Consider the following 26,946-nt stretch of genomic DNA (forward strand, 5'->3'; position numbering starts at 1 on the left):
TGCCATGAAAAACAATTCTTAATCTAGCACACCTACATCCAAGCCACACCCACACTGCACACACCTCCATCTAAGCCACACCCACATTCAAACCACACTATAACACACCTACACCACAACCATTTCAAAAACACACTTGAATTATGATTGTATTCTACTGATAGTATAGTATATATAGAGAAACAAAAAGTATTGCATTAAAGGGATAGTTCACCCAAAAATGAAAATTCTGTCATTATTTACTCACCCTCAAGTTGTTCCAAACCAGTATGAGTTTCTTTGTTCTGCTGAACACAAAAGAAGATATTTAGAAGAATGTTTGTAACCAAGCAGATAGAGCAACTATTGACTACCATAGTTGGAAAAAAAATACTAAAAAAAATAGTCAATGGTTGCTCTGTCTGCTTTGTAACAAACATTCTTCTAAATATCTTCTTTTGTGTTCAGCAGAACAAAGAATCTCATACAGGTTTGGAACAACTTGAGGGTGAGTAAATGATGACAGAATTTTCATTTTTGGATGAACTATCCCTTTAAGTACAGTTTATTTTATGGTTGAAGCTTACGTATGGTTCTGTATTCAGCCAGGAAGCCATTGTCATGGATTGTAATATCAGAGTAGAAGTTGATGAGCATTGGTCCAAATGTGGTGAAGACGCCTGGGATGGTATTTCCACAAAGAGTAGCCAATGGAACACTACTGGTGGTCGTGCCTTTGTAGATCTTTACACCATCATAGCTACATGTGGAGTGTGCTAGAGGAGATGGAAAGGCATGATTGTTCATCTTATGCTGTCTTCTTTAAGTTATTGTTAGATCCATTATGTCAAGATGAATGACACAATTTGTGTCTTTTGAAGAAGTGCATACCCTCTAACTGGAAAGTTTTAAAAGTGAGCACAATCACGGTCTGATCTCCAGCATCGATGATGTAATTACAGTTGGAGGCTGCCGGGTAGTGGTCTGGGTAATTTGGAGAAACTACACGACCAGTTGGGGATGTGAAATTGGCACCACAACCTAAAAGATGATACATAACGTAATGGACAGGGGAAGAAAAACTAAAAAGAACAAACCAAGCACACACTCCTATGATACATACTAGTGTAGAAAGCAGCAGAGAAGCCTTTGCCAGGTGTTTCTGAGGACTGGAAACGAGCCGTGATAACATTTCGGGGTGCAATGACTACAGCAGGGGCTGTGGTACCACATCCAGTGGTCAAGAGATTCTCATCATTCTGCCTGTTGTCAGACCACACCTGTCAGATAAACATAGGCAGGATACAAAAGATAAATCACCAGATCCCAATGGCTCTTATGAAATATAAAAATCAAAGAAGATTTCTTATTAAACGGTCATCTTGTTACTTTGATATAACTGTTTTGACACTGTCCACTTGAGTCTGGGATCTGGAAGTCACTGGCAAAACCCATTTCCAGATGGTTTCCATCATGGGCGATGATGGTCCAGGAACATTCGATATTGGCTGGGAAACTCTGAGGGTAATTGGGAGATTTGATGGTGCCTGAATCAGCATGGATGATTCCTCCACATCCTGAAGAAGAGAAAGACATTTCAGGATAAAATATAACACATCTACAGTCCATGTCACATCTAAAGCAGGACATCTTGGGACATCTTTTTTTTTTTTTACTGTATACCTGATGAGTCTGTTGACCAGGTGGCAGTAAATCCTCCTTTGGACACTGTATGATCAGCAAGGAACACCACAACTAACTTGTTGGAGCCTGATTGTATAGTTCCTGGAGAGTTGTGGCCACAGTATTGACCAATAATGGGGGATCCTGAAGAGGCTCCATTGAAGATTGTCACTGAGTCCCATGTGCACTGGCTGTGCTCCTCCACTTCAAAGTATGTAAAAGTGAGCTGGACAAGAATATATGGAAATTATGTTATATAAATGATGAATTTCAGTGTTAGGGTTTAAAGAACCAGACCCAAGAAGCAATCGTAACTTACAATGATAGTGTGGCCCACAGGAGCCTCGAGAAGCCAAGTACAGCGGCTCGGGCTGGGGTAGTTGTTAGGATATCCGGGGCTAGAGATGACACCTCCCTCTCCACTCTGTGACCCTCCACATTCTGACAAAAGTCAAAGTCAGTTGAGCTTCTGCAGAATTTTAAAGTATCTGTTTAAGTGTTACTGACTGACGGATGATACCTGAAAAGTAATATGTGGCTTTGAAGCCCAGATCACCCACAGCTTCATCCGACAGGAAGTGAACCCAGAGTTCAGGGGTGGACACTACTATGGGGACTGTAGGAGGGGTCTGACCACATAAACGAGTTAAAAGCTCTCCATTTGCATCTCCTGCATTAGAGGAACAGACAAAAAAAATGTTTGCTTATCAGCAGCAGCTTTAAAATGGAGTCTGTAAATGGTACATTGGACAGTGAATAGAGTGTGTTGTGTCTCTCTTAGTGTATTTGGAAAATCTTACCCATTCTGAACTCCAAGTAGTCCCACTCACAGGTTTGGTGATGCTCTAGATGGAGCTCATCTATCATAACCACAATGGAGGAATTCATATGATGTGGGTTCTGGATCAGCCATTCGCAGTTGAGGTTGTTGCTGTAGTTTCCATTGCCAAAGTCAGGTGAGGTGAAGTTTCCAGGTTGACTGAGTATCCCACCACACACTACCAAAAGGACAAAGATTCACCAATCAAATCAGGACCCCCAAATCAATCAAACAAACAAACAAAACAAAAACAAAAAAATCACTAAAGTAAAAGTTCTTCTCTCTCACCTGCTGCCTCATCTGAGGAGTAATCTGCTGTGAATCCACCATTGGACACAGATGAATCAGTGCTGAAAATTACAGTCATAGTATTCCCAGAAGATTTCAGTTGGGTGCCAGCCGGGACTGTACCACATAAACGATCCAAACGCGGGGCACTGGGTGTCAGACCATTTAGGACCTATCAACCCAAGAGTCAAAACAAGAGTCAAATATATGGTATGAAAGCAGTGTGCATTAACTCCACTGTACCATATTGCATGATCCAACTTTGACACCTCTAAAACATACACATTGCCTCACCTCCACAAAGTCAAACACACAGGTCCCGTGATCCTCCAGCCTCAGGTCATTGATTGTAAGAGTGACCCTACGACCTTGAGGAACAGTGATTCTCCAGCGGCATATTCGGCTGTGAGGGTACAGATTGGGGTAGTTGGGAGATGATATGGTCCCAAATGGTGCGTTCAGATCCCCTCCACACTCTACAAGAGGAACAGTGTTATCTTATCACCAGTTACACATGGAATTGTTCCATATCCAACAGCATAACTTTGTAAGTAGTCATCTTTTATCCAAAACAATTTTATCTAAAACATTTGTGCAAGGACAATTCCTCTGGTGTAACATGAGGGTTAAGTATCTTGCTCAAGGGCACAGTTTGTTCATAGATTTCACATTCTAGGGATTAAACCAGCAACATTCTGGTAACCAGTCCTGATCTTTAACCACTAAACTGTTTGACTTTAACCACTAAACTGTTTGACTTTAACCAGTAACTGTAAGGATTCAAAACACACTTGCCTTCAACACTGGCTTCAAACGATAAACTAAACCCTGCAGCATTCCCACTGCCATCACTGACAAACTTTACATAGGCAAAACTGTCACTAGTATCCAGGGGAGATGGAAGGCTGTTTCCACAGTGTTTCCCCAACAGGCGACCTGGTGAAAAGAAAGAGTTAGATTACTACCCTCAACATAAACTCTTAACTCTCATTTGTGTAAGGAGAACCCATACCTGAAGCATTGTATTCACGTATTTCCACATAGTCATTGTTACAACCGGAGGAGCTCTGCAGGTCAAGGGCAGTGTAGGTAAGGGTCAGGTAGTGTCCAGTGGGACCTTCCATGTACCATTCGCAGTTAGAGTTGTCTGGATAATTTGAGCCCGGATAACCGGGGCTTCTGATGACACCACTCTGACCGAAGTAGGTACCTCCACATGTGGCTAAGAAGGGAAAGAATACTCTCTGAGTCATTGAAACAATGACATTAAAAAACAGTTGGAATGTTATAGGGATTCAAAATGGATTACCAATGGAGTACTTGGCTTTGAAACCGACATGTGTGACGCTGGCATCAGTTCGGAATCGTATATACATGGTAGTGCCAGATGAGTGCTGTGTAGATGGGCGGGTGTTGCCACAAAGTCTGCCAATCAAAGCAGCGTCTGATGTGGGACCATCACGGACCTCAACGTAGTCATACAAACATCTAGGAGAGAAGATTGCAATCACTCCAAATGGTTAAATGGCTATATGTACCAAACATTGGATTGTTAAAAACATATGAAACATACCCTGTATGAGGCTCAATGTAGAAATTATCCTCAAAATCGAGTTGTACAGCCTCCCCATTGGGAACAGTGATAATCCACACACAGTCGGTATTTTGAGGGTAGTTTGATGGATAGTTAGGAGACGTGATGTACCCAGGTGGATCTCCATCATTGAGTTCAAGGAGACCACCACAAGCTGGAAACAAACATCAGGATTTGCTCTTATTATTTTCCTAATATCCATTCATTATCAGATTAATCTAAAATGATTGGGATATTCTAGATATTAGCTTAAGTATTCACCTGAACTGTGGGCCTCGAATACCAATTTAAAGCCATTCCCCTCATTGGAGCTATCAGAGACAAAGTGGGCATATAGGCTATTGTCTGTGGTCTGAAACGTGGAAGGAGCATTGGCTCCACAGAGACGCCCTGATAGAGTCGGTGAGTTGCCATCAGGTCCATTCCGTAACTAATACAAAATAATCAAACTATTTAAAACTTGGCCCTTTTAAACCCAAAAAGGACTCTTTCAGGTTCTGTTTTTGGAAAAGTGCCCACACCTTCTCCTATAGTCACTCACCTCCAAGTAGTCACCTGTGCTGCACTGAGTGCCATAACCCTGTATTTGGAAGGGACTTTGGAAAGTTACGGAAACTCTAAACCCTGGGGTGACCATTATTTGCCAGTTGCAATTCAGGTTGGGCTTGTAGTTCTGTGGATACTGAGGAGAACTTAGAACTCCTCTGTCTGTATGGAGGAAACCACCACAACCTGACGGAGAAGGCAAGAGAGAAATAGCTCAATGTACAAACAAAATGTATTATGCACATCAAACATATTTTGATTTTGTTAATGGACCTGCTGCTCACCTCTGGAAAAGGATGCATTGAACCCCCTGCCATTAATGCTCCCATCAGAGCTAAATCGCAGGAACATGGCTTCACCAGTAGAATGCAAAGAGCCAGGCAGTTGCCGCCCACAAACCCTTGCAATCAGTGGAGACAAGTTGGTGTCACCTTAGGAGAAAAACATACCTGAGTTTCAGTATTGAAAGTCAAATTCGATGTTGAAGTGACTTTATTTGACAAAAGCACTACCATCTCTGATGGCCAGGCTGTCATGGAGACACGAAACCTCATCTTCCATGTCCAGAAAGAGCAGATTAAACTCAACGATAGAGCTGGGAGAGCGGATTACCCATGAACACTCAAGGTTATGCTGATACAGCTCGGGCCAACCAGGAGAGAATAAAAACTTAGGAGTGTCTCCTGTCATCAATGTTCCTCCACATGCTCCTGAAAAGACAAAACATAGTGGCCAATTGAGAAATGAGACCATAGAGTACTTTTTTTTTCAGTTTGAACATGATCTGAGAGGAAGAATCCTTGGGGAACTAACCTGGTTCTATAGTCGGCAAGGGACCAGAGCCCTGAACGGCCATCCACTCGATGAGGAAGCCTTTCCCTCCAATTACATTATCAGATTTAAACTCAAGAGTTATAGTGCTGCCTGAACTTCTTACTGGGATGGGCAGAGTCAGACCGCAGAACTCACCCAGAAGTAAAGCACTGGTGCTCGGACCATCATATATCTAGGGAAAGGAAACATCCACTTCAACTTAATCTACATCATAATCCTGCATACACTTATGCTCTATTAAACCATTATAGCATTATTTTTCAGATAAGAGTGCAGACCTTGAGCTTGTCATAATAGCAATTGAACACATCCTCAATGTCGATGTCCAGGAAGTGTATCTTTACGTGGGAATCTGAATCCACTGTGATGGTCCAGCGGTAATCTGCATTGTTTGGGTAGGTGCGTGGGTAAAGAGGGGAGGCTATCTGTCCTGAACTGCCTGTGATCTCATTTCCATACACTGAGAAAGCAAACAAAGAGTAAATATGATCATTAAGATGCAAGATTTTTTAACTTCAGAAGATTTCAACAAGTAATACTTCTTTGTATTAGGTTTTAGATCAACAGAATGACTATTTAGCCCCAGCCAACCGAACATTATCCCTCCTGGATCAGCATGAAAATTCAGGATAGTGTTATCTGACCTTTTCCAGTAGGGTCCACATCAAAAAGAAAAGAGTAATCCATCGCTCTGACTTACAGTGGGAGAATACTGCTCTGAATCCTGCTCCGCTGACTGAGGAGTCAGAGACAAACTTAATCCAAAGGATGTGGCCCGTTATAGAGGTGTAGTTGGAAGGAAGGGAGTCACCACAGAAACGACCAACCAGAGTGCCAGTTGAGTGTCCTTCACGAACCTCCAGGTAGTCATTACTGCAATCTGAACTATGTTGCAGCTGAAACATTCTGCATCACAAAAAGTACAGAGTTGTTTGTTTTTTTTAACCCATTACACTTGTGAGATCCATGTAACATCCTAAACTGCTTACATGAAGGACAGTTGTAGACGGTTCCCAGGGGAACTGGTGATGGTCCACACACACTCCACATTAGGCGGGTATACACCAGGATAGTTTGGACTGTTGAAAGCACCTGACTCCATATACAGATGTCCACCACAGCCTGGAAAAACAGGTAACCGAATAGTGTTAAATTGCATGTGAAAAATTCATATGTATTTTGAAATAAATACTGAAGTCTAACCTGAGGTTGAGGCCATGTAGGTTGCCCTAAAACCTTTCTTTCCTACTGAAGCATCTGAGACGAAGTTTACCACAAGGGCATTGCTGAATGAAGTGACTGGGTGTGGCAACTCATTCCCACAGTAGCGACCTGGACAAAAAGTTAATAGTTACAAATAACTATTATTGCATCAGTACTTTGACATAACCAACCAAGTATAATGCAATAATGTGTCAAGCAATAAAAGTATGTCTATCCTAGAAGTATGTCACTGTTGGTTCCTTGATCAGACGTAGTCTTTACCGACAGATGGGGCTTGATCATTGTCTCCATCCAGGATCTCCACACTATCATGAGTGCAGCCATTGGACACCATTTCTACCTCAAAGTCAGTGAAGGACAGAGTCACGTGGTTGACTGAAAGAAATATAGGATGGTAGATATCAGAGAATCTGCTAACATCCATGATCTGTATTAGAGACACAGCAAATTAAAGTTAGGTTTGACTTTGAGAGTATGGATCACTTACATGGCTCCTGTGCCCGTATGATCCAACTACAGTTCTGATTAGGTGGGTAAGAGTATGGATAGCGAGGAGATGCAATCTCCCCTCCCACATCGTCAGTTATTACAGAGGATCCACATGCTGGAAATCATAAGAGTAATCAATGAAGCTGAACAAATGAAACAAATCCATGATAAAATCATTGAATGAATCTCACCTTCTGAGAACTGGGCACTGAAGCCTTTCCGGTTCTGACTGTGATCTGACCTGAAGCGAACATAGATGACGTTTGTTGAGGACGTAATGGGAGAAGGCCTGGATACTCCGCAAACTTTAGCCAGGAGTGGAGAAAACTCATGTGGACCATCATTGATCTAAAGAGAACGTGATTTTTTTTGTCCATAAATTGGTCTGTGATATCAGGTAACATCAAGAAATCACAAATGTTGCCACTGTGTTGGTATGAAATGGATCACATGCAGACAGAAAGGTAACTCACAGCAACATAGTCAAAAGCACATGAGCTCTGATTTTCGATATCCAGATCAGTGAAGTTGAAGAAGACCCGATGCCCTACGTCCACTGTGACGACCCAGGAACAGTCCACATTGTCAGGGTAGTTGTTGGGATACTGTGGAGAGTGGATCTCTCCATTGGGGGCTGTGACAATCCCTCCGCATCCTGAATTTTCAAAGCAGAGATTTTAAGAAGTTCATAAGCAGGAAACTCAATATAATTGCATTATATTAACAACAGATGCACTAATTGTGTAACAGACAGATAACTAACCTCCTGGTACCTCTACCCAGGTCGCGTTGAAGCCTCTGCCACTCACAACATGATCAGACGTGAATCGAACGGTGACAGCGTTACCTGTACTGGCCACCTGCAGAGGGTTATTGGGAGGGCGTGTGGTGCAAAGCTGGGCCAATCGTGGGGCGGAGAGGTCAGGCCCTCCATACACCTGGACAAAGGTCAAAGGTGGGGTGATACAGGCTTATCTGAATATCTGAATGTCGCTGCATGACATAAAATATCAAACCAAGAGGGTTCAAAAATCAAATGATACTAGAGCTTTCCTCAGACTTGACTGTTCTTTGACATCATGACTTTTCTTTCACCAACTAGTCCTAAGGTTGAATGTCATTTAACTATTAGAATGGACATTTTCCACTTACTTAATTCTGTCATTAATTATTCACCCTAATGCCGTTCCAAACCCTTAAGACCTTTGTTCATCTTCGGAACATAAATTAAGATATTTTTGATGAAATCAGAGAGCTTTCTGACCCCCCATAGACTGCAACGCTATAAGCTCTTTCAAGGCCAATAAAGGTAGTAAAGACATCGTTAAAATAGTCCATGTGACTACATTGGTTCTACCTTAAAGGGGTCCTATTATTTCCACTAGGAGTCACTTTTTCAACTTAAGTTAGTCTGTAATGTTGCTGTTTGAACATAAAAAATATCTGCAAGCTTACAAAGCTCAAAGTCCACTACAACGAACGGCTCGTTTGGACTACAACACGATTTTTCCAGATCTTGCGAAGTCATAATGTTCCTCATTTAAATAATCCGCACCCACGGAATCCGCAAAAACGTTGTCGATTACTGTTTGGATTACCATAGTTTTCTGACAAATATCACTATTAAATGGTGTATAACATCGTATCTGAAGTGCATAAGTGAATTACAAAAACAAAACAAAACTGTGAAAAGCCGTGCTTGCATAGTCCGTGAATGAAATCCGCTCTGCACGATTCTATTTACATCTGAGTGAGTAGAGCTTGCTGTTATGAAGGGACAGGACATTTCCCGAACATGCGCTAAGCGGTGTCAATCAAAGCACACTGGGGCAGCTAACCAAACAGCACATTTCGTATTTCGGAAGGAGGGGCTTCATCGAAACATCGAGCTTCATCGAACTGTAATAATGAAAAATACGTGAAAAATCAAGCCTGAAAACATATTCGAGTACACCCGAATATGTAAAAGGGCATAATAGGACCCCTTTAATGTAACTACTTTATTCAACAATTTCTTCTCTTCTGTGTCAGCGGTGCATGTGAGCACCAAGCGGTTTATCTTGAAGCCAATAAGGAAGTTACTTAAACTGCAATTCATTGACTGGCCACTAGGGACAGGCTCCAGAAGGAAGCAGAATCTCATTGAGCCCCATGTTAAAATGCCCAACTTTACAGCAGAAAAAAACATGTTTACAGCCTGGTTCAAATTGTGGTTTTGGTCTATACAGCTAATTTTGCCCTTCAACTGTGAGGGGGTGAATTTTTTTTATAACTCATTCGTTTACATTATTTCAAGCATTAAAGTTCTGCATAATTAAGGGCGTGGCCACTTTGAGTGACAGGTGGATAGCCATTTATCTGCTGTCTGTTAGTCATCGCGTCACTTCAGCTCCGCCCACGTCCCGTCTTTTTGCCCATTTTCTGTTATCCGGGAGTGACGCGCGCTGACAAGATGGCGACGGCCATCTCGACCCTACTTTACGCTCATCAGAATCCTATGGGTGATGTCACAGACACTACGTCCATATTTTTTTACAGTCTATGGTGAGCACCACGGCGCATGCGTGTGTTGCTGACGCAGGAGCCGGTGGATACTGAGCCGGCGTTCTGACATAGAACCCGGAAGCTCTGCACAGTGTTTACAACGTGAACAGCGTCAGAGACTGACACAGAAGAAAATACATTTTTGAATAAAGTTGTCATTATTGTTTAGTTTTTTTTGCGCACAAAAAGTATTGTCGTCGCTTCATAACATGAAGGTTGAACCACTGGAGTCACATGGACTATTTTAACAATGTCTTTACTACCTTTCTAGGCCTTGAAAGTGGTAATAATGTTGCAGTCTATGGAGGGGTCAGAAAGCTAAAAATATCTTAATTTGTGTTCCGAAGATGAACGAAGGTCTGATGGGTTTGGAACGACATGAGGGTGAGTCCATTTTTGGGTGAACTAACCCAGAAAGTGTCAAAATATCAAATTTGTTTCAAGTTTTGAACAGTAGCCTATATCAATTGTTTTATATTGTGAAATGTTTTGCATGAAAAGTGTGCTTGTACTGTCTTTCATGCTTACATTTCTAACTGCTGCTTAAATGTTTAAATATTGATGCAAATTGCATTTGCAGACACCATCACATATTAAAAATGTATGTGATGACCGGCGATGTTACGAACTATAGGCCACTAATAATTATTGCTGTTTAAAATCAATGTCTGGTCTTTAACAGGCATCTGTGTGCCGCAGAATGTGTGTGCGTGTGTGCATGTGAGACTGTCTCTAAGCCCTCTCTCTAAGCTCTGATTTCCTGTTAATTTCTGCCCTGTTGGCTCTATTCAGTGCTACAGTGGAGGTCAGCATTCCACAGGTCTATACAACAAAACATACACCCACAGAGCCCAGCAGATGCCAACGGGGCATAAGCAGGCAAACACCCACATAAACACACACACACACACACACTTGAATCTCATAATGAACAAGTGAGCCATTTTGACTGTAGGGGACAGAATAACCTAATAAGCATCACCTAATATTTAACCTGCATCCTTCCCTCGCACTTTGCAACAAAGTCTTCCCTCGAAAATTATACTTACATTTTTTTTGGTCCAGAAACTTATTTTATTTCATTTTGATCACATTTTTTTCTGTTTTTATCAATAAATAAATAGTAATTTAAACACATTCTTTAAACTTAAATTCAAAATAACTCAAAATTTCATGCATAACCCCTTTAATTCAGCTCAAAATATCTTACATTGGGTGCCTTTGTGACCTCTTGTGGTCATATTTCATGACTCTTGCCACTAGATGGCAGTATAGCTCTATATGGAGCAAATGAGCTGTTCCGCTGCATCCTAAAGGGTAAACCCAGCCCGATCTGCTGGCGATTTGATTTCGCTCTACAGCTCAGTCTGGAAACCAGTACAAATTTCTATCCTGCTTCTGTTATAAAATGCAGGGACCAATCACAAACCGGCTTATCGACACAACACAATGACGGATAGAGAAGCGATGGATCGTTGGTCTGATGCAGATATTATAAAATCATGTTTTGACATTTTTAGGGTTTTCTATGTGTAAGCATTCCTCATATTCCATTCATTCCTATGGGGGTCAAATTGACCCGCGAGGTAAGGATTTGTTACTTTTTTTAATTTCAACCACAAAACTCCTAGCCTGACGAGCCAGACCCACATCAAGATGTTGGGTCTGGGAACACACCATTGGCAGGGCTCAATCCGAGGGGTGGGATAAACGGTTGTCTTTCAAACTCCCTCTGCATACAATAGGATAGCGCTACAACCAACCAGAGCAACGAAGAAGGTGAAGCGGAGCTAGATGATAGATTAAACTTTTGCCGTATCCGGTCGGCAAAACTCCGAACACATCTTCCTTTCTCAAGAATGACTTCAGTGCCGTTCTTTGTTCTTTTCTCAAAGAAAAGCTTAACTCCAAGTCTTCCAGAGTCGCGGCCAAAACCGATTCGAAAGGCCGCTGTTCGCCAGCTTCTTTGTTTTCAAGTAGCACGCGGAATGAGGATTAAAGATAATAATATTTCAGAAAGAAAATCAAGAATAATCTTTAAATACTAGCATACTGCTTACTTTTTTATGCTGTATCTATCAATAAGCACAGCAGTGTTACACTACATAGTAATAGGAAAAATAACACTTATATTGTTTACAGTTTTCCCATCACACTGAAAGTGAAGGTGTACAAAGGAGTGTACTGCATTATGGGATACAGTATCTCATAAAGCGTGCTCAGTGTAAATGTAATGGGGCATATTCAATGAACACAGAAATATTGCATACTAGCATGGGCGTAGATTACGCGGGGAACATGTCCATGTAAAACATACATTCGTCCCCCGCACTTTTACCGGGTCTCACCGGTCCTAGTCAACCCTCTCCATGCGGGATTCGAACCAGCGTCTGACTACTGAACTAGGGAGCTGATTGAGACGCACCCGAGGTTTACTCGCATCGCTCTTCCTGGCCTACGTCTGTTACACGGGCAAGTGTGTTTACGTAGAAGCCAATGTAAATAAATCTATATTTAAATTCAAAGACACAAAATATATGACCTGTCATTTTATTTGAATACAAAAATGAGGCGATCTGAACACTATGAAGTGCTAACATTCTCGTACAAAACATACTCGAACCCGGAGGGCGCTCTCTCACAGAGAAGTAATCGCACATTTTTTTATTAAATGAATGCAGCCTCGGGACATTTAACAATTGTAATGTTTCCAAACTTTTGATAGGTACTGTATATTTTCTGCCCCATTGCATAAAATCCATGGGGACTTAATGCACAAGTGTTTGTAGTACATAAACCAATCATAACATTGACATAAAATATAGGGGCATACGCATAAATATTATACATATTAGTGGTTATTATTCAGCAGTGTATTTGATATCTTACTGAATTAACAGCAAGAGATGAGATCAATTAAATCTGTCAATTAGACAAGGGTCAGAATAAAACTGGTATTACACCTGACATTTCTGTCCCCCTCACTTCTGGAAACATGGCTACGCCCCTGCATTCTAGCATATTTGTTTTTTTTTTTGTTGCATACCTCCAGCTTGTCAAAGTTGCAGTCAGGATGATACTCCACGTCAAACTCAAGGATGGTGATGGAGATGCTACTACCAGGGCTGGTATGGATGTGCCAGATGCATTCACGGCTAGCTGGGTATTTGTCAGGATAGCCTGGGCTGTTGAAGGCACCAGCAGGCCCGAAGAGTTCTCCACCACAACCTGCAGGGGGTGAAAGTGAGGCAATTGACTTTTTCTTTCCCCGTTTTTGATCAGGGATACACATCAAGGTTCAAAGTGTGCAAAACAGAACAACATGTAGCCATCTCAATAGACCAACCAAAGAGCACAATGGCACTAAAATTGACTTTTTTTGTATTAATCATGGTATTTCAACCTGATATCACAACAGTGAGGCAGTGTCTGCACAACTATGCAACTTGTTTAGTTTCAAGAGACCGTGTAAATGTGGTCTGAGATGCTGAAGAGGACAGACAGTTGCCTTAGTGTCCAGACGGGAAAAATGTCTCACATCAAGCTTATCAGAGGAAATATGAAACCATATTGACCCTCACCGCAAGCAAAGCAGTAGCAACAAGACTAAAATGCGGTCAGTGTAATGCGATAATCACTGAAGATCGGTCAAAACGGTTTCATTCTCTCCACCCCCCGCTGTCTTAATCAATAATAATCAATCTCAACAGCGTCCGCAGGTCTGTGAGAGGACAAAGGAAGGGAGGAGCTACTTTTTACATTTGCAAAACGGATCAATTGGCTTGTGGCCATTAAATACTTTGTTGAATCGAGGAATTTCCACAGCACTGGCATGATTTATCCATCAGTTTGCTTTCTCTTATGTGATAGGGATGTCTTTTGTATCTGTTTTTACTCTTTGTTTGTCATTTTTCTCTCCCTCAGGAAGGTTTTTACAGCTGCAGAACACATTGCATAATAACATTACAGTGTTCATGCTCTACACATTGTGTCCATGGAAACCAAGACCATTTCCTTCCAGAGAATGACATCATCGCAGACAGGGGCGCATGAATAATTAAAAGTTCCGTATGACTCCAGAGCCTACGTCTCTCTGATCCTGCTCTGGCTGCAAAAATAACAGTCCACACCCTTCAGCAATGTGACTCGAAGTCCCACAAAGACAGAGAAACATCCACACAAAACATCTGTAGTGTGGCTGCACACTAATGTATAGCTCAGAAATGCACGTTTTGTTCAGTCTTCTGTGATATACGAGTAGGGTATGGATTAAATGAAAGGCTTGAGATTAAATTAAACGGATTCTCTGTCTTGTTTTAATAGATTCATTCGTGTTGACTTTAAGTGTGTCATATCCAGAGCTAAACAGGGTTGTCTCTCCAGACAGAGAATAAGGACAGAGCTTTATTGGGCCGCTCTCTAGAGGAGCTGGTAGCCTCGTTCTTTCTGGGACAGATTTTTACAGGATATAAACTAATATATGTGCATAAAATCCACTACACCAGCAGTAGCTACACTTAATCTTTCCCGTCTTTCTTTGCTGGATTCATTCATCACTGGTAATCAGCTCTTTCCCTCCTGGCCAATCACAGTGAGGCCTTCCTGAGTGATGTCACTGCTTTGCCCATTAGGACTGCAATTATTCTTACGGATTCAGTGTCATAATCCCTCAAGAGACTACAGGTCGCTGACCTCAGGCTGCCCAACTGTGACTGCATATGTTATTTCCTTCTATTCGGAGAACCTCATTTGTCTTTCCACTGTCATACACGTCTAGATGTTTCACACAATGCTTTGAGGCTGGCACAGGTCATGAATGTGGTACTTCCCATGAATGGCACAAATTCCATTAAGGTTAAGCACTATTTTGTACTCTATTCAAGTAAAGTGCCCAATCGGATTTGTATTGGATCTTACCATTCTGGTACCAGTCCATTTGGAAGCCTCTGTACGAAATGGTCATGTCGGACCGGAACACAATGTGAAGGCTGGTACTGGTGGTGGTATTGGCTGGAGGAGGTGTGTTCCCACAGAATGCACCAATCAGAGGAGACTGTTCGTTTGGACCATCATATAGCTAGACAGGAACAGGAATAGAGATTATTTTTTACAATAATATCTAGTCTTTACATCTATCTATCTATCTATCTATCTATCTATCTATCTATCTATCTATCTATCTATCTATCTATCTATCTATCTATCTATCTATCTATCTATCTATCTATCTATCTATCTATCTATCTATCTATCTATCTATCTATCTATCTATCTATCTATCTATTCATCTATTCATCTACTGATCATCTATCCATCCAACTATCGATCATCCATCCATCTATTTATCTATCCATCAATCCATCATCCACCCATCCATACATCTATCCATCTTCCACCCATCCATCAATCCATCTATTTATCTATCCATCGATCATCCATCCATCCATCTATTTATCTATCCATCGATCATCCATCCATATCTATCCATCCATCATCCACCCATCCATCCATTCATCTATCTATCATCCACCCATCCATCCATCTATCCAACTATCTATCCTCCACCCATCTATCCATTTATCTATTCATCTACCGATCATCCATCTATCCAACTATCGATCATCCATCCATCTATTTATCTATCCATTGATCATCAATCCATCATCCACCCATCCATCCATCAATCCATCATCCACCCATCCATCCATCTATCTATTCTCCACCCATCCATCCATCTATTTATCTATCAATCGATCATCCATCCATCCATCCATCCATCTATTTATCTATCCATCGATCATCCACCCATCCATCCATCAATCCATCTATTTATCTATACATCAATCATCCATCCATATCTATCCATCGATCATCCATCAATCCATCATGCACCCATCCATCCATCTATCCATCATCCACCCATCCATCCATCTATCTATCATCCACCCATCCATCTATTTATCTATCCATTGATCATCCATCCATCCATCCATCTATACATCAATCATCCATCCATATCGATCCATCGATCATCCATCATCCACCCATCCATCCATCTATCTATCATCCACCCATCCATCCACCAACCATCCATACAACTATCTATCCTCCACCCATCCATCCATTTATCTATTCATCTACCGATCATCTATTCATCCAACTATTGAACATCCATCCATCTATTTATCTATCCATCGATCATCCATCAATCCATCATTCACCCACCCATCCATCTATCCATTATCCACCCATCCATCCATTTATCTATCCATCGATCATCCATCCATCCATCCATCCATCTATTTATCTATACATCGATCATCCATCCATATCTATCCATCGATCATCCATCTATCCACCCATCCACCTATCTTTCATCCACCCATCCATCTATCTATCATCCCCCATCCATCCATCCACCAACCCATCCATCCATCTATCTATCATCCACCCATCCATCCATCCACCAACCCATCCATCAATCCATCATCCACCCATTCATCCATCTATCCATCATCCACCCATTCATCCCTCTATTTATCTATCCATCGATCATCCATCCATCCATCTATTTATCTATACATCGATCATCCATCCATATCTATCCATCGATCATCCATCCATCCATCCACCCATCCATTTATCTATCCATCGATCATCCATCCATCCATCTATGATCGATCATCCATATATATATATATATATATATATATATATATATATATATATATATATATATATATATATATATATATATATATATATATATATATATATATATATATATATATTAAAAAGATAGCAAGGTGACACATATATATTTAGTAGTGAACTTTCACAGGAAATGCAACCAATAACCAACCATCAGTAATTCAGACCATCTGTTCTACTGCCTTCGGAAAAAAAGTGTGCTGAGATATTGTTGGCTTACACCCAAAATTTCACATTCCATAACGTAGGCATCATCACATTTCAAAATATCCAACACAACTGTCTATGTATTTACCCAACCGATGAAAGCCTATCTATGGAATGAGGTTTATGAAAACAGAAAGTAGCCTTTCTCAAGACAGCCTGAGGAAAAGAAAAGGCTCTGCACTCAGAAAATAACTTCATCTCTACAAAAGGCCCCATGATGTCATCACTGTTTGGATTGCCATGGTGATGAGTGAACTAAGAGGAACTCAAAGGCCCATTGTACATTTGCAAAGACTCTGCCAGTAAATCAGAGTAGTGTAATTGAATGGCATTGAATTAGACTACTCGACCCCTTCATAGAGAAATAATAAGATAATACAAGCTTGGAAAGACACGTAGACTTCATGCTGACTTTAAGCATCAATGTTGAGTACCTGTATCATTTTAAGATGTGGCCTAATCATGAACTTATCATGTTTTTAGGCTTGATAAAGCATGTGCTGACCTTCACATAGTCATAGGAACATCCGAAGCTATTCTCCACCTCAAAGGCAATAAAAGTGTAGTTGATGGTGTTGCCCATGGAGGCCTGGATGGTCCAGCTGCAGTCGGCACGTGATGGGTAGTCATTGGGGAAGTTCACACTCTCAATCTTTCCCCGGCTCCGATTGGCAATCAGCACACCCTGGCAAACTACAGGACAAAAGCCAGTCCTGATTAACATCATATTAATAATATGAGATGGAAAGAATTATGTAATATCAAGAACTTGGACCAATAAGTGCAGTTTTAAGGCAGGAATAGGCTACATTAAAACTAGTGGCATCTTGCCATAAGAGCTAGAGCTGGATTTGACCCTGCAGTAAAGTTTTAAAGTCTGGGAAACACACTGGCATGTGACCACTGAAAGCCAAAGAAAAGGCAAACGACTAAGAGAATGGACAAAAGAAGATAAATAACGCTGCACTGAACTCTAAACTGTGACATTTCACCTCCACACACATAATTAAAACAAGACTAAAAAGCAGACATCCAAAACAAGTCAGTGTCCTCTGGGTGAACTGAACCGCCAAGTACAAAAAAACAGGAGCATTGAAGTGGATTACCGGTATTCATGGATTTAAAACCACTGCTCTGTGACTGCAGTAATCTTTAATTATTCATTTACAAAAATGTACCATGTTATTCCTACGTTTTTGGGAATGCACCATAGTAATACCAAGGTATTTTTTGACGTTTCATTTACCCCTCATCCTTCCCCTTGGGTCATTTTGACCCGAAGCTCATTCTTATTTTATTTATTTTTTATTTAGTGTTCATCGGAGTGGTAAAAGACCATATTTTTACTCCTAGTAGACCCTACTTTTGTCTCACTTGAACCACAAATACACCAAAAAAATAATTGACTGGATTCGAGGAGTTTTGAGGTTGAAATTTTAAAAAGTAACAAATCCTTCCCTCGCGGTTCAATATGACCCCCATAGGAATGAATGGCATGCTTTAGTACACATAGAAAAACCTAAAAATTCTCAAAATTCAAACTAAAAATGCTAAAACTTTATCAAAAAAATATTTCATAATGTCTACATGTGTATCTGAATCAAGCCTGCAGCACTCCTGTAAATAACTGAAGCCAACGAGCCTCGATCGCCCCCAGGTGGTTGGTCCCAGTATAGCTCATAACCCCGCCCCTCCGTGGATTCTAGACAAACTAAACAATCAAATTACACTTCATATCATTTTTCCCCAAAGTTGGTTTCTGTCATTTTAGGCAGTTTATATCACGATTATTTCATTTCAAGTGTTCGTTTTTTAAATAAGTTTACTTTTAGTTAGTTATTTGATGCTATAATAGAGGGGGGTGTGACGTCATGATTGACAGCTGAGATTGACGGCTTCTCTGAGTGAAGTTGTCACTGAGGCACTAACAGACTTTTTCAGGATTTTCGGGAGCAGAGTGGAGCTTTAGCTTTAATTTCTACATTTCCATAACTGTTTATTTCACACCAACATAATGAATTGTTCTGCATCTGTGAGAGTGTGGGCGGGCTTTTGACATCGCGCCTCTACTTCCTGCTCTCTACTGCACAGACTCCGGTCTCGAGATCACTACTGCGCAAACTCTGTCCCAAATCTGAGCAAGATTTGTCCATATTTTTTTACGGTCTATGATCTGAATGCATACTGAAGAGCAACTGACTTTAGGACACAGCGGAACAGCTCATTTGCTCCATATAGATCTATACTGTATATACAAAATATATAACACTGTCCTCTTTTGGATATTTGACTGAAACATTTTTACATAGTGCACCTTTAAGTATAATTTTAAGGCTTCGGGTCATTTTGACCCGCGAGGGAAGGATTTGTTACGTGCGAGGGAAGGATGAGGGTTAAATATCAAGGAATCCAATGTAAAAATTATTGTCTAATTCAGTGTTTTTGTCTTGTTTACCATCAAATAATAAAATATGTGGCCCTGCTAGGAGATGATCAACAAGATTCACTTCACCTGTGACTAGTCATAATAAAGTAAAAAATAAGTCAGGCAGTTGCTTAGGTTTTCTGGCCTTATGGGCCCAGGTCTTTGGATGTCACTCACTGGTTTGGTAGTTAGCCAGAAATCCTCCTGTGTGGATGATGCTGTCTGTACGTAGTTTCACATACATGTTCTCTCTGGTGGAGTTGATGGGAGGAGGAATCTGATTTCCACACAGCTTGGCAACCTGAGCGGCATTGGTGCTGTTGCCATCATACACCTGGTAAAACATATACACATCAGAGAAAGAGTCAAACATAATACCTTGAATACTCTACAACTGTCTAGTAAATTGTCTAATTCATTGATCTCTAACCGCCAAGTAGTCGTAGTAGCAGTCGATACTGTTCTCCAGGTGAAAGTCTCCAAAGCTGAGCATGACCATGCTTCCAGCACTGGTTTTGATGTGCCAGTAACATTCAGCGTTGGCGTGATAGGGCAGGGGGTAGTTGGGTGAGGTGAAAGCTCCGACGCTTGTGGTCAACGTCCCACCACAACCTATAAGAGAGATGGCATAATAAAGTCCACTGACACAATCTGGTGGATATTACACGTAAAACTGGAACGCAAACGTTATGTTACAATCAAATTGATATGCCATTTCTGGGAGTCTGGGTTTTTAATCAGTCCTTTAATATTTGCTGGTTTTGCAAGGTTTATTCCTTTAAATATTTGAAAGCTATTCACCCTTTGTTTACTTCAAGACTAAAAGTACTTATACTATTGGAACAGCGTTGTTATTGTTAACTAAAAGTTTACACAACCCGAACGTACTAAAAACGTACAGACAACATTTTAAAAATCATCCCCGTTTACACGGATCCGTGAAAACGATTAAAAACGCTGTATTATACATGCCAGGCCAGTAGTTGGCGATGTCACTGTAAAGAAACACTATGCACCTATAGACTAAACAGCATAGACTGTAAAAAAATATGGACGTAGTGTCCGTGACGTCACCCATGGGATTCTGAAGAGCAGTTTTGAAGCGTAAAGCGTCATCGCGCGTCACTCCCGGATAATAGAAAATGGGCAAAGAGGCGGGACGTGGGTGGAGCTGAGGTGACGCGATGACTAACAGACAGCAGATAAATGGCTATTCACCTGTCACTCAAAGTGGCCACGCCCTCAATTATGCAGAACTTTGAAAAAATTCACCCCCCTCACAGTTGTCATGAAGGGCAAAATTAGCTGTATAGACCAAAACCACAATTTGTACCAGGCTGTAAACATGTTTTTTTCTGCTGTAAAGTTGGGCATTTTAACATGGGGCTCAATGAGATTCTGCTCCCTTCTGGCCAGTCGATGAATTGCAGTTTAAGTCACTTCCGTATTGGCTTCAAGAAAAAACTGTGGGAGGTTGCCGCTTGCTAAACACACATAATAGACCCTTTTCACACTTCCGGGTTTCTCAGAGCGGAAGTCGTCATAGTTGGGTTAAATTTTATAGCGGTGAATGAGAGTATACAATAAATATATTTTTTGTGTCCCCCATTGGAAAAACTCCACAATAGTGACTTCAAAACTTTCAAAAAGAGGGAAAAAATAGAGTGAGATATATAACGGCAGTGAAAAGAGACAAAGATGTTAATTTTTACCATCACTCCCATAGACACTGTATTAGAAACACCCTCACAGCAGTGGTAACTTGTTTTTTGTAATTTGATACAAAAGTAATAAAATACAATGTATTATAATAAGTAATATAATACAATGTATTAGTGTTATAAATGTACATACCTTTGCAGGATTTACGATATTAATGACCGTTAAAACGAGTCATCACAGTCTATGAAAAGGGTCTATAAGCATGCGCATGACATCACAGTTTTCACAAATTCGCAAACAAATGTTTTTTTCAAAAACGTGCACTTTGAAACCCAATTTCAAAAGTTTGCATATTCAAGCGCCCAAAACGGCGTAGTCATAATGAACAACTAAAATGCATTTTAAATTTTAACATTTTCAATTGCAAAACGGTGTCGTGTAAATGAGCCCTAAAACTCGTTCTTTATTAAAACAAAGCTGAAATATAATATAAATAGCATATGAAAAACAAGAGAAAACTAGAAATGTTGCATTGGCAACTAACTTAAATAACTAAAAAGTAAAAAGTTACTACTTTAAAGTTACTAAAACTAATAGTTAAATTGTATTATAAATATTATAAAATATCGCAAATTACCAAATAGAATTATTAAAAAACGAATAAAAATAACAAAAGCACATGCAAAATTACTAAAACTATTAATAATCGTTTTCTTTATGGAAAGCTGAAAAAAACCCTATAAATATTCGATTAAAAACTTAAAACGAAAATTATAAATGCATTGACAACTAATTATAAAAAATATGGCAAAATATTAAATATTATAAATGACTAAAAAATAAATAAATACCTGTCTGTGTGCCATCCCAGTGGGCTTTAAACCCCCTATAGGTGAGCGAATTGTCAGATCGGAATTTTAGCCACAGCCTGTTGCTGTGGGACACTATTATGGGTGGACCATTTGTTGAACAATATTGACCAATCAGGGGGGATGTTTCATAGCCTCCATCTCTGTAAAAGAAAAGTGTTTTAAAACCAAACAGTGACCAAATCAGTGAGCCAAGATACTGGAAGAGTCCCTCACCTGATCTCTAAATAGTCAAAAGCGCATGAACTGAATCCCTCCAGGTCGAAGTCTGTGATGTTAAGCATGATCTGCATGTTGACTTCCACTATGATTCTATAGACACACTCCCGATTGTTGGGGTAATTGTCAGGGTAGTTGGGTGAGCTGAACTCCCCGGTGGGTGACCTAAACACTGCACTGCAATCTGCATGGGCACAGCATAGATTTAATGACAATATTATACATATATTGTCTCCATTATATTGTCATTTACTGCTCGACCGGCACCTTGCAACAACAAAGCCTTGTTTCTGCAGTGACTTTCAGGATGTTTCCTGTAACAACGCCTGTTTACATTTTACGTGGGGTGATAAAATGGCATTAACCATGTGAAACAAGAGCAGTCAGATTTCCAGAAATGCGTACACATATCAATGTAGCTCAAAACGAATTTGTAAAAATGCCATTTCATGTGATTTTTGCCATTCACACTTGCTACCCATGATCATATTCCAATCGGATATGCACAAAAATCTGATTTGGACTGATAGTCTGAACGAGGCTTTAGTCTATACATACAGCAGAATGACACTTGACTTAAAAAGGGCCATCTAAACCCAAGCAACCCAATGAGACCTGCACTTTCATGGATTTTCATATCCAGTTACTGCAATAAAATTATACCTGTGCTCGCATTGATGGAGACATAGGCGGCAGAAAAGCCTTCCGCAGACAGACTGGAGTCAGAGACCAGCAGGACGGTCATCAGACTATCAGTGCTGGTTAGAGATGGAGGAACTGACCGCCCACAGAACCTGAGCACAAAATAACCAACATTTTCCAACATATTCATTTACACAGCTTTAATTAAGTGGCCTAAAACGTCAAGCTTAGTGGATTCTGACCTGCCTAGAAGAGTGCCAGTCAGCGCTGTGCCATTATCATATACATCCACATAGTCATATGCACAGTTGGTGTGATACTCCATGTTGAAGGTTGTGAATGACAGACGGATGAGGTTGCCGGGCGGAACGGAGATGTACCAGGTACAATTGGCTCCATGAGGGTATTCAGTGGGATGACCTGGGCTGGTGAATGAACCTGTTGGTTCGGTGAGAGTCTCTCCACAACCTGTAAAAATGATCACTTAGTTTCGTAATCATTTGTAGATGCTTTTATGGGAATCAAACCCACAACCTTTCGGGTTCCTGTTCTACCTTCAAACATAAGCATAAACACAGGAAACTCAACTCATAATTGATTCCAATAGAGTTTGACATTAGCATGTTGCTAATCTAACAGCTAAATAGCAAGCGCAATAAGAGTCAACTTTAATGAGATTGAACCCCTTTTCACTAGTGAATGAAATATAAGCATATTTATAATGGAGACATCTGCCATCTTGGATTAACTTTTTGGCTAAACTTAGTTGCAGTGCATTCTGGGATTGCCTCCTATGCTAAGATACATGCCAAAAAAGCATTTCAGAAGGCAGCATAACATTGGTGCCTATACTGTAAAAATAAAAGGTAACACTTTAGTTTAGGGTCCAATTCTCACTATTAACTACTTGCTTATTAGCATGCATATTACTAGGATATTATTGGCTATTAATTAGTACTTATAAAGCACATATTAATGCCTTATTCTAATACATAATAAATAAGGCACATAATGCCTTATTCTGCATGACCATAGGAGTTTGAGGCAAAAGTCATAATTAATAGTTAGTAACTAGTAAGAACTGGACCCTAATCTAAAGTGCAAATGACCCTAAATTAACTGGTTAACTGCAAGTTACATTTACATATACAGTGAAATATTTTAACTAGTTTAACATTGGATTATATGTAATTTTACTATAAAAATACTACCAAAGCTATTAATTACTATACATTTATGGTGAAAAACTGTAAAAGGATTCCCTGCATTACCCATCACATATAATCATTTTTTATTTTAATACTTTTGTATTAATAATGTACTTAATATTTTCTATTGCATTATTTGAGTGTCATCTGTGTTACCCTGATAGTCTTTTTTGTGTATGACCCTGTACACCATCTATACTGTATATGAATAAAATGGCAATTGTTTTATGAACAGACCACTTACGATAATTCCATTGAATTCATTTATGATTCATTGTTTGGCTTTCTTTTGTGCCACCTGATATATTAATATTATATCACTTGAAATATATATTTAAGTAGTAAAATATACAGGCATCCTGTAATACTATAAACATTATCACCACATTGTTTATGGTGAATTTCTGCAAACCACAGCTGCAAGTTTTTTACAGTGACAATTTTCATTTTGATTGCAATTTTCATTTAAATATACAATCTTTACTTAAACGAACAAAACTATAGTTTACCTTGCTCCGCGGAAGCAAACTCAGCCGTAAAACCATGGTTGGAGACACTTGAATCGGTTTTGAATTGGATGAACATGGACTTCTGGGTGGATTCCAGCATGGGAGGCATGTTAATTCCACAATATCGACCAATCAGAGGGGAGCTAGCACTTGGACCATCTCTCACCTGAGCGAGCAGAGAGTGACGTTTCAGAAGAAATGCAAAGTTAAATCTGTATTTTCGGATTTGCAAAATGCTAACGTTGTACCTCCACATAATCGAAGGCGCATGTGCTGCTTCCCTCGACGTCAAAGGTGAGGAAGTTGAGGGTGACCACAAAGCCCTCGGGTTGGTTAATGACCCATTCACACACTTTGTTGTGGGGGTACGGGTCAGGGTGCATGGGAGTGCGGATCTGACCGGTTCCGGAGAATGTACCTCCACAAGCTAGCAAAAACAGTAAAACTCTGAGATCATGTCTAGACTGGGTGGGGTACATTTATCATACAAAAAATATTCAATTATTTATGATAATTAAGCTAAAGCAGCCACAAATTCATTGACTTTGACATTTCACTTTTAACATTTCAAATCCAACACAGTAAGTAAGGTAAACAGCCAGGAAGTATGTTTTCTTTGCAGAATATCAACCGAATCGCACATTTTCAGAAAAAATAAAGATAATTCTTATCATCAACAGTCTTATGTATATGAGAGGATGCATTTAGGTCCAAAACATGCTCTGCGCAACCACGCTAATGAAAATTTCGGTAACACTTTATTTTACACAGTGACCATATTACATGTTATATGTAGTTACTATGTAATTACTGTAAATTGTGCATAATTACATGCAACTAACTTAAACCACACCCTAATCCTAACCCTATAGTAAGTCTACACAGATCAGGCATAACATTTTGACCACCTTTCTAATATTGTGTTGGTCCCACTTTTGCTGCTAAAATAGCCCTGACCCATCGAGGCAAGGACTCCACTAGACCCCTGAAGGTGTGCTGTGGTATCTGGCATCAAGATGTTAGCAGCAGATCCTTTAAGTCCTGTAAGTTGCGAGGTGGGACCTCCATGGATCGCACTTGTTTGTTCAGCACATCCCTCAGATGCTCAATTGGATTGAGATCTGGGGAATTTGGAGGTCAAGTCAACACCTCAAACTTGTTGTGCTCCTCGAAACAATTCCTGAACCAATTATGTTTTGTGGCAGAGCGCATTGTCCTGTTTAAAGAGCCACAGCCACCAGGGAATGGCGTTTCCATGAAAGGCTGTACATGGTCTGCAACAATGCTTAGGTAGGTGGTACGTGGCAAAGTAACATCCACATGGATGGCAGGACCCAAGGTTTCGCAGCAGAACATTGTCCAAATCATCACACCCTCCGCCGGCTTGCCTTCTTCCCATAGTGCATCCTGGTGCCATGTGTTCCCCAGGTAAGTGACACACACACCCGGGCATCCACGTCATGTAAAAGAAAACGTGATCATCAGACCAGGCCACCTTCTTCCATTGCTCCGTGGTCCAGTTCTGATGCTCACATGCCCACTGTTGGCACTTTCGGCGGTGGACAGGGGTCAGCATGGGCCAGCATTAGAACCAGCATTAACTTCTTGAGCAATATGAGCTACAGTCCGTTTGATCGGACCACACGGGCCAGCCTTCGCTCCCTACATGCACCAATGAGCCTTGGCCGCCCATGACCCTGTCACTGGTTCACCACTGTTCCTTCCTTGGAGCACTTTTGATAGACACTGACCACTGCAGACCGGGATCATCCCCACAAGAGCTGCAGTTTTGGAGATGCTCTGACTCAGTCGTCTAGCCATCACAATTTGGCCCTTTTCAAACTCGCTCAAGTCCTTACGCTTGCCCATTTTTCCTTCTTCTAACACATCAACTTTGAGGACAAAATGTTCACTTTCTGCCTAACATATCCCACCCACTAACAGGTGCCGTGATGAAGAGATCAGTATTATTCACTTCACCTCATAATGTTATGCCTGATCAGTGTTTATGTTGTTAATTATTACTCAGTACTTAAATGTATAATTACACTAACACGGACACCATAAAATAAAGTGTAACCATAAGTGAATGCAGTTAATTATTACCTAGTACTTAAATGTATAATTACACTGTAACATGTACACCATAAAATTGTGTAACCGTGTAAAATTCTTCAATTACATATCATTGCGTAACAAAATTCATAGCAAAATGCAAGCGTCTCAACAATATTTTGAAGACATTAGCGTACCAAAATGGTGGAACAGTTTAACTAATAGCAAAATGCATGCTATTGATCTTATTGTGAACAATTAATCTGTGCTTAATATACATAAAAAAAAGTGAAAACGAAAATAAGTATGGCACTTAAACCTGTCTCTGTAAGCTAATGTTCATCTGTGCAATGCGCACATCTCAAAATCCAATCAATAACTGAACAAAAAAACAAAGTTAATTTTTTTTCTTTTTCGATAATCTGTTACACTCAAATT

General features: G+C 40.3%; 1 protein-coding gene across 1 annotated transcript in view; it reads right to left on the minus strand.

The window, feature by feature from the left end:
* cubn (cubilin (intrinsic factor-cobalamin receptor)) overlaps positions 1-26,946 on the minus strand; it is a gene marked incomplete at its 5' end in the record, with an annotated part of 50,149 nt that overhangs the window by 10,815 nt on the left and 12,388 nt on the right. Inside the window, 39 exon segments of the mRNA XM_079805628.1 lie at positions 567-755; positions 871-1,020; positions 1,103-1,259; positions 1,369-1,556; positions 1,663-1,888; positions 1,982-2,103; positions 2,183-2,332; positions 2,463-2,660; positions 2,771-2,942; positions 3,065-3,244; positions 3,561-3,706; positions 3,783-3,992; positions 4,080-4,258; positions 4,344-4,518; positions 4,626-4,794; positions 4,906-5,096; positions 5,195-5,341; positions 5,423-5,620; positions 5,724-5,916; positions 6,023-6,204; positions 6,445-6,650; positions 6,734-6,866; positions 6,948-7,076; positions 7,230-7,343; positions 7,456-7,572; positions 7,649-7,805; positions 7,931-8,112; positions 8,221-8,395; positions 13,048-13,229; positions 14,919-15,078; positions 17,425-17,612; positions 19,522-19,678; positions 19,775-19,956; positions 21,858-22,018; positions 22,092-22,278; positions 22,758-22,888; positions 22,979-23,204; positions 24,454-24,619; positions 24,702-24,880. Of these exon segments, the coding sequence (XP_079661754.1) occupies positions 567-755; positions 871-1,020; positions 1,103-1,259; positions 1,369-1,556; positions 1,663-1,888; positions 1,982-2,103; positions 2,183-2,332; positions 2,463-2,660; positions 2,771-2,942; positions 3,065-3,244; positions 3,561-3,706; positions 3,783-3,992; positions 4,080-4,258; positions 4,344-4,518; positions 4,626-4,794; positions 4,906-5,096; positions 5,195-5,341; positions 5,423-5,620; positions 5,724-5,916; positions 6,023-6,204; positions 6,445-6,650; positions 6,734-6,866; positions 6,948-7,076; positions 7,230-7,343; positions 7,456-7,572; positions 7,649-7,805; positions 7,931-8,112; positions 8,221-8,395; positions 13,048-13,229; positions 14,919-15,078; positions 17,425-17,612; positions 19,522-19,678; positions 19,775-19,956; positions 21,858-22,018; positions 22,092-22,278; positions 22,758-22,888; positions 22,979-23,204; positions 24,454-24,619; positions 24,702-24,880 (6,654 nt within the window).

The sequence above is a fragment of the Gobio gobio genome (assembly GCF_949357685.1).
Source record: "Gobio gobio genome assembly, chromosome: 23".
NCBI classification, from domain to species: Eukaryota; Metazoa; Chordata; class Actinopteri; order Cypriniformes; family Gobionidae; genus Gobio; species Gobio gobio.